The sequence below is a fragment of the Ylistrum balloti genome, unplaced genomic scaffold, assembly GCF_031769215.1.
Source record: "Ylistrum balloti isolate Yb309-2 unplaced genomic scaffold, AGI_CSIRO_Ybal_v1 Utg370946, whole genome shotgun sequence".
NCBI classification, from domain to species: Eukaryota; Metazoa; Mollusca; class Bivalvia; order Pectinida; family Pectinidae; genus Ylistrum; species Ylistrum balloti.
In genome coordinates, this window is record NW_026782533.1 from 105,492 (window position 1) to 118,601 (window position 13,110).

The 13,110-nt window shown below is 35.8% G+C and overlaps 1 protein-coding gene across 1 annotated transcript; it reads right to left on the reverse strand.

Annotated features, from left to right (window-relative positions):
• Nucleotides 1-1,142: 1,142 nt before the first annotated feature.
• Nucleotides 1,143-3,375, reverse strand: LOC132559607 (hepatic lectin-like). The gene is made up of 3 exons (XM_060224241.1): nt 3,114-3,375; nt 2,561-2,731; nt 1,143-1,393 (listed from the first exon to the last, which is right to left on the reverse strand). The coding sequence occupies exons 1-3, from the start codon at nt 3,373-3,375 to the stop codon at nt 1,143-1,145; spliced, it is 684 nt and encodes a 227-aa protein (XP_060080224.1).
• Nucleotides 3,376-13,110: the final 9,735 nt, after the last annotated feature.

A 13,110-nucleotide genomic window follows, 5' to 3' on the forward strand; every position in this document is an offset into this window, starting at 1 on the left:
CATCACACATATAACTTGAAGACAAAATAGCAAAGGTAAAAGATATTTTACATACGAATATACAGCAAGATATTCAGCTTGGCATAATATTTTTAGTTGAAGATTCCTTGTATATCATACCACAAATCATTCAAAGAGTAAAGACAACAAATTATAGACGTTATGGTTATCCTCGACTAACAGCTTTTATACTTGCAGTATCATCACAATGTGTTCTTTGACCATGTAATCTAGAGTACAGAGTATTTTTAACAATTTTCTTACAAAATTAATGATTTGGCATAAACCGATCAGCTTTATATTCATCCCCATTAGCCTTACCGAACACAGCAGCTTCACATACGTGCTAAAAATATATCAGCGTGGCCTTTCGGTTTACCAATTATTACACATTCCACAAAAAGCCCATTTTATTTCATTACAATTAAATTGAAAAAGTCAAGATTACCCTAAAACGGAATTTGTCGACATTACAAATTAATCCATAGATAATAAATGCTTAACAATTAAAATGCAAACCGATATAACATCTTATCCTTAGTACTATTAGCAGAAATTCCAGTCCTACGTTTAAGCATATTTTCTTATATGATAAATATGGTAATATAACAAGAAAAAAATGAAAGTAAATAAATTTTAACAAATTAAGAGCTACGTGAAAAATACACATTATTTGCTAGATGAATTTAAACAATAGTTTATCCCACAAGGTTTCTTAGTATTAGTGTTCGTAACTACTTTCAATGTCTTCGATTGGTCATCACTGAACTGTAACAATTTCGATTGGTTGACCTATGATATAAGACCACATTTTACTTTACAAGCGAGGTCTTTGTAACATCGTTAATTTATAGTGACCAAGAAAACCCATTCTACATTACATCAAAACCAACATAAAATAATCTGACAAACTAGCGGTATTCATACTTTCAATGGTACAGAGAAAGACAGTTTATCTCCCGTTCTGTATAAAGTCGCACCTTATATTTAATTCTCTATGTTATTTGATTATTGGTTTAACAAAGATCTCAAAACCAAATGAAAACCTGGGAAGCCTTTGACTAACTATAACTAAAGATATCGTACTTAGTTAAGAAGTGGCACAAACATGAAGTGTCTAACCTCTATATTGTTGATATAACTTATAGTAACTGTGGTCGTTCGCACACAAAACGATCCACGCCTTTACAGTTAACGTCATGAAGATATTGTGTTGACCATTTAATCCTGATACAGTCGGCTGTGTCATGTTCACCAGGATAGTTTCCTGCCTGGCCATCTATCAAAATATTATGCCAAACTGAGGAGTTGAAGGCGGTGCCATCTATCCATTTCCAGTTCCCATCTTTGTTAGGGTCAGATAATCCAATCCAAAACGATGAAGGCAAGTAACCTGTAAAAATGTAAATCTTGTACACCCAGACATCATAATGTTCAGAGATCAAAATCGTAGATGCATAATATGTAGTCCATTGTTTTTGTTTAAATCATAAACAAAGATGCAAGAAAACATACAGGTACCTTTGTAAGCTTTGTAAAATCCGTTCGAGATTTGATGATATTAGTATGACAGTAATTGCTGAATGTCAACTTTAAATAAGACATTTGCAATTGTTGTCCTTTACATTAACGGTAAGTATTGATTATTGATTAACAACGATCATGGTAACGTTGCTGACGTGAAATGGACAGAATGATTAACAATGGTATTAATGTTATGGATACATCAGGTAGACAGATCTATGAGTTAAAGCATTAATTTCATCTGGTCATTGAAAACAGGTTTGTGAAGAGAGAACTGATGAGGCGGGCGAAGCAAGCCAAGACATATTACCAATGTAAGAAAGGTGTGTATGTGTTAAAAGAAAAGGTGATATTACATAAAATATACGCCTAATTACATTATGTAAGGAACTGATGTAGTTGGTCTAGACAAGAAGTCAAAATGACCTGTCGAAACTATTACCTCTTTGAACCAGTTGTTACACACCGTACGTTACATTAATGTCAACTAAGTTACCGCTGATAGTCGTCGTTTTCACTATCATCTCTATTTGCTATAAAAATCACGAAAATACCAACAAGGCAACATAACAATTCAAACTTAAATTCCATAAAACTAGGACAAAATGTAAGCAAAGGAAATATTTATACGGAGACACAGAAAAGGTACAAGGAAAATAAGATCAGGTGTTACTGAAGAGTAAGCGTCTTCTGCTTCATCAACGATACCCGCCATGTAAACTTTGTCAAGCAAAGTAAGTAATGTCACGTTTTCAAATGAAAACTTCCCAATAATTTTCATCAAATGGAATCACCCTTCATTAAATAATTTTGATGGACCATGTGTTAAATAAACCATTAATTTATAAAAAAAATAAAGATTATTATCATGTTCTTATCTTCTATTGGAATCTAAGATAAAATTCGGAAGTCATGTCAGAATACCACTGTTGTTTACATGTTCAGAAAGCAATAAACATATATGTCAAATTCTGAATTGATTAGTATAAATTTTAAATGAAGGTTGCTTGTGAGATAGCTTGAAGTTTCATATTACCTGAATAACTCATGATAGTATCAACATGTCTGGAGGTCTTCAGTACCAGAAGTCTACCCTTCTCCTCTTCACATTTAATCCGAGCGTCGAACCATGGCAACTCTGTCTCAAATAACTTAAAGCAAAGGCCTTCGTCCCCCGTCACGTATGTATATCCAGCTCGTTCACAATCTGTGTAAAGAATAACAAAGATGATGTTTAGATTAAAAAGAATATTTTTGTTATCAACAGGGACCAATTGAAAGAAGGTGAATTTTTATATTTCATACACCGTGAAGAAAACGTACGGACGCCAAATTGATCTGATAATTTATTTTAATCTTTCTATTACGATGAACAATCTTTTAAGATGATGGTATATTGCAGCCCAAATAGCGTTCTTCTCCAAAGAAATTATTAACAAATATATATATTTGCGTGTACCGAAAGTGATATATGTTTGTGTGTCTGTTTCGGTTGGTATATTTTCGATTGTTTTTATATACTTTCCACTGAATTATTTGCAAATGATAGATATTCTGGTTTTGAAAAGGGTTGTCTATATTATACTCACTTGAAAGTCCTTTGTATGCCACAAAAGGTGTCCATGGTAACAAGTGTGTCCCGTTTGGATTAGCTATACCAGAGAAGAGACGACAAACATTTGTCATGTAATTGAATTCAAACATGAAGCACATGATCACTTGTCCCAAACAGTATAGAGCACACTCTACTTGGGATACATCATCTAGTTCTTTGAGGACGTCACCACACACCTGTGCTGGAGTCAGGATGTTCTGTTCACTCCAAACTTCAGTCTTCATTAAAGATACCATGTTTGCTGTCATTCTACATATGTAAAAAAAATGTTCTGATTAGCACAAGACAGCATATCATTAAAATGTTTTTTGTGGAACGATGTCAAGGATTATTAAAAAAGCACATATGTGAATAATATTTTTCAATACCAATTCACCGGCGTAACTGGAGTTGTTGGGTCAGGCTTAAGTCATTCTTCTTCCTTTCTGCAAGTGTTAAGTATAGAATTCCTGTATTTCTACTGGATTACATGTCCCTATCTTGGTAACATTTTCCTCTGCTAGTCTACGCTTGTATTTTCAAAATGAATTCTAGCGGAGGTGTAGAAAACCTCATGCAAGTAATCCAGTCGTGTGGTTCGTCTACCCGGAAATAAATTTGATATGGTTATCGCAGATATATCTTTGAAACAAAAGTTTCAACATTACCTAAATACGTCTTTATAGAACGTCATCAAATATCATTCTTCACAAGTTGCCAATTTCTCTGATTGTAATACGATTTCCTGTTGTGTCAAGATTTTTACCAATTGTACACAGGTGAACATAGCAATTATATGAAACAGCAGAATACAGTTTTTATATTCTTTCATTTTTTCGACACTTACCAATATCATGACGTCACAACAAGTACAAAAAGTAATGCCAATATATAATGGCAGAATGGCTTTATCATTCAGTAGAGCAAAAACGAGGAATGAACGAGTTCCAGTATAACACATAAAACACTTTCTCTTGAGAATCCGTTCGATTTATGTTTCATCCTCACGAGTTGTTCGATTTACATTATGAGGTTCAGCAGGTGGCGGTAACATATCGCATGTAAAATGAGGAAGGGATAAAGATACATTTCAATATTTTCAAATGAAGCTTTTGAAAGTTTCCTGTTGCAAAAACCGTTGCTTGAATACACATTTAAACATCCGAACAGTATTACCACGAATTTTGTCCTGGACTGGCATAATTTCCATACATTGTCTAACACTTTGTGTGCACAATGTCAAAAGGTAGTTTAGCAGAATTACAATCTATCCCATTTTTTGTATTTTCTTTCCCTAATGAGCATGTATTTTTTAACCGGAAATGTGCCATTTTATCCAAATTTTGAGTGTAAATATTTGATAGTTTTATCATTTAACAAATCGAAGTGAAAATAACATGATCATAATAGACATGGCTTCACATCGAATGTTTTAATTTCAAATAAAACACATTGCGTTATGTAATGTAACAATACAAGATGTATTCCACATAAAGATAATGATAACCAAATATTGCAGGTGGAGAGAATTGCTGTTGCTCCCCGCAAACAACTGTAAATTAATTTTGCGCATGTCACCTAGCACCAAACACATTCAACGGCCCTCAGTCTACAGCGACTCTGGACCCACTGTTCAAGGTAGCGGCCAGACAGGGAAAGGAGCAGAAGTTGCGAAGAATCCCTGGGTTCGGGCAAGCTACCGTCAACGGACAAGGATCGGAACACTTGCCGCTTGGAATGTACTCACTCTTTTGGATAGAAAGGAAGCCAACTAACCAGAGAGAAGGACCGCCTTATTCACAAGAGAGCTCAAACAAAACAACGTGGACATTGTGAAACAAGGTTTTTAGACAAAGAGTTAAGCGAAGTTGGGTCTGGTTATACAATTTTTGGTCAGGTTGCAAAAGTGTAAGGAAAGCGTAGTTGATTTTGCTGTAATGACAATGAGACTTCCTTTGCAAGACAACACAAACGCTACTTCGATAAGTGTTTATACACCCACAATGACAAATCCTGGACAAAACAGCTGGATGAGGTTGTACTTCCGACAAATTAGTCATACTGGGCGATTTCAATTCAAGAATTGTTGTCATATCATACTGCTTGGACAGGAATCATTGGTCACCATGCATGGCATTGGACAGGAGAGCTCTAATGGAAGACTCCTGTTGTCTCTCTGCTCCCAGCATAGTTTCTCGATCACAAACACCTTCTTCAAACTCAAAGATGCATACAAGACCACATGGATGCATTCGAGATATAAGCATTGGTATCAGCTAGACTTCATCATATGCAGGCACTATGACATCCGTGACTTTCATATCACAGGAGCCATGAGCGGTGCTGACTGCTCAACAGACAATCTACATCTCAATCCAAAGTGAGCTTTCAGATTCGAAGAAAAAGAAGGCAAACTAAACATCCAGACGCTCTATTAACCTTACAAAGTGACCTCTTAAAACGCCTTTAACAAGTATCTTTCTGCAAAGGTAAAACAGAAGAAAACTGGGCCAAGCTTAGAAATGAAGTTGACTCCGCTCCAAGGAGACTATAGATGTCCTGAATAAACATCACCAGGACTGGTTTTATGACAATGGCACGGACATTCATGGACTCCTTGTTGAGAAGTATTCTGCACACACAGCCTGGCTTGCTGACAAAATAATAGACGCGAAAAGGGACAGGTTTCACTCTCTCAATGGAAAAGTTCAGAGACAAATGCGCTGCATGAAGACGAATGGTGGAAAAGAAAAGCAGAGGAAGTCCGGGTGTATGCTGACTCAAAGAATGCAAAGCTCTTTTACTCAAGGCTGAAAAAAGTATATGTGCCAACAGAACGAAGTGCAGCCCCAATGTGCAACATACAAGGCGAGCCCCTCACCGATAAAAAGGCTATTAATAAGAGATGGTCAGAACACTTTGAGCAGATTCTCAACAGCAGGACTTCATCAATAGACCTAAGTGTCATCGAAGAGATCCCTGAAAGACCCATTCGCGTAGAACTGGACCTACCAACAGAAAATGAATTGAAGGCAATTAAAGAGGGATGGATCAGTACACATACACCAATGTAGTGATAGATCAAAACAGATATCCAACAACAATTATGGTGTACTTGTTCTCTACTTTCAATGCTGTATTCTATTTTCAGGAAATTAGCTCAAACACATGCACGTCTTCATGCGTTTTAAAAACTAAACAAAAAAAAGGTAACACTACTTTATTCTGTGATTAATTAACCCTTCATAAATCCCCACCAATCATGTACGAATAAAGTAATTGATCAATTCTGATAAAACTGCAGTCATGGTTCATTATCAAACTTTGCGTTTAGTTGATTTTATTCGACTGTAAAGGACGTTGGGGTCAATTTCAAAGGTAACACCATTAGTAACGGGTATGACCACCGTTTGCGAATTAAACAGCATTGCAGCGTCGTCGCATGGAACTCGTAAACCAGCGGATAATTCGAGGAGTGATGTTGTTACATTCAACGATCAAGGCTTGGGCCAGCTCCTGACGGCTGATTTTGACGTTCTCTCACGCGTCGCCCAAGAACGTCCCAGACATGCTCAATCGGTGACAAATCAGGTGATTTAGATGGCCAATCTAACACCTGTAAGTTATTATTCTGCTGACGCGACTGATGTGCGCTGGTGCGTTATCCTGTTGAAAAATGGCGCCAACGCCATGGCGTCTTAAGAATGGCAGAACCACTGGTCTTAAAATTTCGTCCCGATATCGAATGCCGGTTAAATTGCCATTTAACACAAGCCTGGTACGAGTTCCCCCACAAATACCACCCCAAACCATTACACTTCCGCCGCCATAGCGGTCCCGTTCTGCGACGCAGCAGTTCGCAAAACGCTCCCCTCGTCGCCTCCACACTCTGTGCCTTCCGTCACCGTGTTGCAGACAAAACCTGGACTCATCTGAAAACAGAACATTGTTCCATTGTCGTAAGGCCCAACGACGGTGAACACGGGTCCAGTTACGCTGATTATTACGGTGACGTCGCAACAAATTAGGTCCAGTGTAGGGACGCCGCGCTTTCAATTGGTAGGCCTTCAACCTGTTGCGGACTGTTTGGGAAGACACACGATGCCCAAACAATGTCCTTGTAGTCTCTAGTGCGGTTACGAATCGATTGCGCAAGTGTATCAATCGTATACGACGGTCATCCCTGGCGGTCGTTTAACGGGGTCGGCCGCTTCGGGGACGATCGGATGTTGACCCAGTTTTGTTTAAACGACTTACCAACTGGCAAATTGTCTTAACACTGCAACCAAAATGCCGTGCAACTCGACGGCGAGACTCCCCAGCCTGGATCATGCCTACAGCCCTTTCTCTCTGAACTTGTGACAGCCGGGGCATAATGATAAAGTTGATAGCTAGCAAGATTCGGTGATTTCTAAGTACTAATGATCTAAGAAACAGTTGTCAGTTTAAATGTTTATTACAAGTTAGTCGCAGAAGACCTCGTGCAGCTCTTTCGCTAATACAGACTTTCACGCTTGAATGATTTAAGTAACCCCCTTGGATTTTGTAATGTAAAACATTACCATTCTCTAATATTGCACAAACGTCATTTTGTTTTCACTCATTTACATGTATTCGCCAAGGAAACATCTTAAGCTTTCTCTTTGTTGTTGAGTATATGTTAGTTATGTTGAGAATGTCTGTATCTGTACATTTCGTTCCAAATCTGTCTCTTTCAAATGATTTTCAAATTAACTTCCTTAACCGTATACACTCTAAATTGTCAATGTAACTTATAGTAACTGTGGTCGTTTACACACAAAAGGCTTATTGCCTTTACAGTAACCATCATCGAAAAAGTTGTTTCTAAAATTAATCCTTTTACAGTCGGCAATCTCACTTTCACCAGGATAGTTTGTGGATTAACTATTGATAACAATTTTATGCCAAACTGAGGAGTAGAAGGTGATGCCATCTATCCATTTCCAGTTCACGTCTTTGTTAGCGTCAGATAAACCCATCCAAAACCTTTTAGGCAAGTAACCTGTTAAAATGTATATCCTGTACATTAAGACATCATAATGACGCCATGTTCAGAGATAAAAATCGTAGATGCAGAATATATAGTCCATTTTTTGTTTAAACATAGACAAAGATGCAATAAAACGTATAGGTACCTTTGTGACTTGGATGTAAAATCCGTTCGAGATTTGATGGTATACCTATGACAGTTAATTGCTGAATGTCAATTTAAAAAAAGACTTTCACAATTGTTGTCCTTTTCATTAACGGTAAGAATTGATTAAAAAGTGATCATGGTAACGTTGCTGGTATAAATGTTATGTTATGTAATGTTATGCAAACATCAGGTAGACAGATCTATGAGTTAAAGCATTCATTTCATCTGGTCATTGAAAACAGGTATGTCAAGAGAGGAAACTTGACTAATGAGGCGGACGAAGCAAGCCAAGACATATTACCAACGTCAGAAAGGTATGTATATGTAAAATGAAAAGGTGATATTACATAAAACAAACGCCTAATTACATTATGTAAGGAACTGATGTAGTTGGTCTAGACAAGCACTCAAAATGATATGGTGAAACTATTACCTCTTTCAACCAGTTGTTACTCACCGTACGTTACATTAATGTCAACTAAATTACCGCTGATAGTCATCGTTGTCACTATCATCGCTATTTGTTATAAAAAACAATCATGGAAATTCCAACATGACAACATAATAATTCAAACTTAAATTCCATAAAACTAAGACAAAATATGAATATAGGAAATATTTATACGGAGACTCATGAAAACGTACAAGGTGAATAAGATCAGGTGTTCCGGAAAAGGAAAATGCTTCATCAACGACACCCGCCATCTAAACCTTTCTCAAGCCAAGTAATTAATGTCACGTTCTCAAATGAAACCTTACCCATAATTTTCATCAAATGGAATCACCCTTCATTAAATAATTTTGATGGACCATGTGTTAGATAAGCCTTTGGTTTATTTTTTATCTATCCTCGAAAAATAAAGATTATCATTATGTACTTATCTTCTATTGGAATTTAAAATAACATTTTGAAGGCATGTCAGAATACCGCTTTTGTTTACATGTTCAGAAATCAATAAACACATGTGTCAAATTCTGTATTGATTAGTATACATTTTAAATGAGGGTTGCTTTTGAGAAAGCTTGAAGCTTTATGTCGCCTGAAAAATTCATGAAAGTATCGACATGTCTGGAGGTCTTCAGTACGAGACGTCTACCCTTCTCCTTTTCACATTTAGTCCGAGCGTCGAACCATGACAATTCTGTCTCATATAACTTAAAGCAAATACCTATGTTATTTAAATAATTTCTTTTCTAATTAACATCTAATTGAAAGATATTCTAGAGGGCGAAGTTTTGTATTCCATATCCAGTGAAGAAAATCAATGGATGCTTATTTGATCTGATCATTTATCTTAATTTGTTTCCTATTTTTAAGATTTAATTGATATCTAAGATGTTTATAGGTATATTGCAACCCTTATCTCGTCCGTCTCTGAAGAAATTATTTCAAAACATATATCTTGCGTGTACCAAAAGTGATGTATGTCTGTATGTTGGTCATTTCGGTTAATATAAGTTCGAATATCTTTTATTTGCTTTCTTCTGCATTATATTGAGTTCTATTCTATTACTGATAGAGCATCAGGTTTGCTTAAGGGTTAATGAGTTTATACTCACTTGAAAGTCCTTTATATGCCACAAAAGGTGTCCATGGTAGCGAGTGAGTTCCGTTTGGATTAGCGATACCAGAGAAGAGACGACAAACATTTGTCATGTAATTGAATTCTAACATGAAGCACATGACCACTTGTCCCAAACAGTATAGAGCACACTCTATTGGGGATATACCATCTATTACATTGATGACGTCACCACACATCTGTGCTAGAGTAAGGATGTTTTGTTCACTCCAAACTTCAGTCTTCATTAAAGATCACCATGTTTGCTGTCGTTTTAATTATATTGAAAAATGTTCTGATTTAGCACGAAACAACATATCATTAATATGTCTTTTTGTGGAAAGGTAACCTAGAATTTTACAAATCTCAACAGTTTCAAAAAGGGCTTTAAGACATTAAATGTTACGAGTAGACAGAAGGTCAGTGCAGTCCTATAAAAATTGTTTAGCTGTGAGTGGCTCATCACATCCTATGCACGGAGGATTATTTTCTCCTTTCAACATACATGAATGTGTAAGGTATGTATGACCCATTCGAAGACGGGCAAGGACAACATAGTTTCGGTGGTTGTCTCTATAGCATGGAGACAATTCACCGATAATAGGTTTTACGGAGTGCAATTGGTTATTGGTATATGTTTTCCATTCATCCTGCCACTGAACTTTTAAAATTTGTTTCATAAATAGCTTAAAATCGGTAAAATGAAGTTTAAAAGCAACAGGTGGTAGCGATAAAGCTTCGTGTGCAGCACGATCTGCTTTTTCATTGCCTGGTATTCCCATGTGCTCAGAAACCAAGCAAAAAGCAATACGAAATTTAAAGCAAGTGCATGATATAGTATTAATGTATAACGAATGAAAATATTTTCGATATTTCTATTGCCGAGGCTTTGTAAAGCAGAAAGAGAGTCTGAATGAATAACAGCTCTCATTACTTTGTTTCTTTGAATATATTCAATGGCGTGGTAGATAGCTCGCGCTTCCGCCGACAATGTTGAGGCGTTGCTCGGTAGCCTACATCCATAGGTTTTATCTTGTGTAACCATGGCCGCAGCAACCTTTTCATTATCTTTTGAACTATCAGTATAAAAATGTAGAAATTATTCCAATATATAGTCTAATATATAATAATTAATAATAAAATACATAATTAATCTTCTAGCCAAACTGAGGTGTTCAAGGTAGTTGTTTCTGTATATTGCGGAGATGGGTGTTTTATCTCTATGAACATTTAAATGATTTGAAGTAAAACACTGATCAATAAGCATTGTTTTCATACACGTGATACCTAGATCAGACTTGCAGAAAAAGCTATATAAATAGAGTATATATTGATGGATGTGTAATTCCAGATGTACTTACAAAAGTCACGTTAGATGGGTTCCAGAAGACCGTTCAAGTGCAGAATAACGTATGTATATTTCCTCACTGAGTTATGTCATGTAAAGATAAATCTTTTAATTATTCAACACGAAACGTGTTTCAGATATGCTGGTGTCTGCGTATCGTTAGTTGTGTATCAAACATTCATTCTTGTTACGTCGTTCGTCGATAAGATGAGGCCGAAGTTAATGGTCATAAGGATGTAATGACCTATATAAAATCAAACATCAGTGGCAGTAGTAGGGGTTGTTATTTAATTATTCAAACAGTTTGGAGCATTTTACCAATAAAATAATAATGATAAACAGTATTCAAATCAGTTTCACAACCTTTAAAAATGAAAAATATGTTATTTCTATAACATTATTAGAATAGTTAAAACATATTTTATTAAGATATCTTTTCAAGACGGCCATTTAGGATTCCAAAACCTATTAAATTGTTAATCGATTGCAGTATTCCGGATAGGAGGATATATGCTTTTAGCAATATTTACATGTTTTATAATTATCAGTTAATTAGCGGTTTCTGTGTAACAAAGGGAAAATATTGTAGCTATAAACATTTTATATACGTTAGCATTGATTGCATATCATAGCAGGTATGACAAAACAAATCCGGCATTCCATAACTTCAACATTGTAAGAGATTCCACGTACCATTTATTGGAAGTATGTTATGAGCATTTCCTTTTTCATAACTCAATTAAACACGAATCTGTTGTTCAAAATTGCAGACATGGTTACTAGAAGTATATGTTAATATGAAAGTATGTAAAAGAGTCAGTTCACCTATATTTTAAAATAGTATCGGTTTCAATGTGACAACACTTCAATCTAAGAGAAATTCAGCGTGAAATATTTGCAAGGAATTAATACAAAGATAAGCCTAATGTTCCATGGTGAGCATGTCATGTTTTTGTTTGATTACAAGCCAAAACAAACTTTCTTACAAGCTCTGCACTATTCTATGGAAAGAGATCTCCCCACCCACCCAAGTAAAAAGCAATCCCCATTCTCATTCGAAGCCCTACACCCACCCTAAATCGGATTCCCTACTATACATCCGGTGATCATTATTGTTCCCCTTCATAAAATCACTCTAACCCGGAATAAATCTAGTTTCAATTCATATTACCCGTTCAGGAAATATTTTGGTATCAAATTTAATGGTATTCTAACACGAACATTATGAAGGTTATATACCAGACCGGACAAAATCACTGACTTCCTGCCTGATCTGCAAGAAAGATACGCTTTAAGGACTACCAGTGTAAATTAACAACAACGGTACTTCAGGATATACCCATATATCATATGTAAGGTGACATTTACGGTACTTAAGGCTTAACCCTTATATATGTATATAACATTACATCTACCTGCCTTCGTATCAAGTATGTCAATGCATGATGAGATCCATAATACATGCATTTCGTTGTTTTTTGTTATTATTATTATTGTTTTTATTAAAAAAAAACTCATAATATAATTTGCTACTTGACACTTTTGACATGCTTTCCTATCTGATATCCCGTATCCAGCATGCCAATAATTATTATTTACTCATACTAATTAATCATGCTATTGAGTTTGACCTTTGTTACAAAGGCCGAACTCAATAAATAGTTATACAAAATGCTTGTTTATATAACAATATTTAAGGTCGATATGAAAGATACGATACTCCAAAAAATATCAATAATATTTACACTATCACACATTTCAGTCCGGAATCGTCTTATCCTTTGCTTGCCTTTGATTTTACCAAGACGTGTAACTGCAATTTCTGAGCAATTAATCGGCAGACATGTTAATAATTGTAAGTATTTATTTCTCAGTTTAAAACATATAACGATATCTAACCATTCCAATGCCCGATATAGCGGGT

What these genes read in the sequence shown, in the direction of transcription:
- LOC132559607 (XM_060224241.1), bottom strand. Translation starts at nt 3,375, where the DNA reads ATGGTATCTTTAATGAAGACTGAAGTTTGGAGTGAACAGAACATCCTG. An exon ending in GGCATACAAAGGACTTTCAA is followed by an intron (nt 2,732 to 3,113) that starts GTGAGTATAATA and finishes TTCTTTACACAG; the next exon opens with ATTGTGAACGAGCTGGATAT. An exon ending in TACTATCATGAGTTATTCAG is followed by an intron (nt 1,394 to 2,560) that starts GTAATATGAAAC and finishes ACATTTTTACAG; the next exon opens with GTTACTTGCCTTCATCGTTT.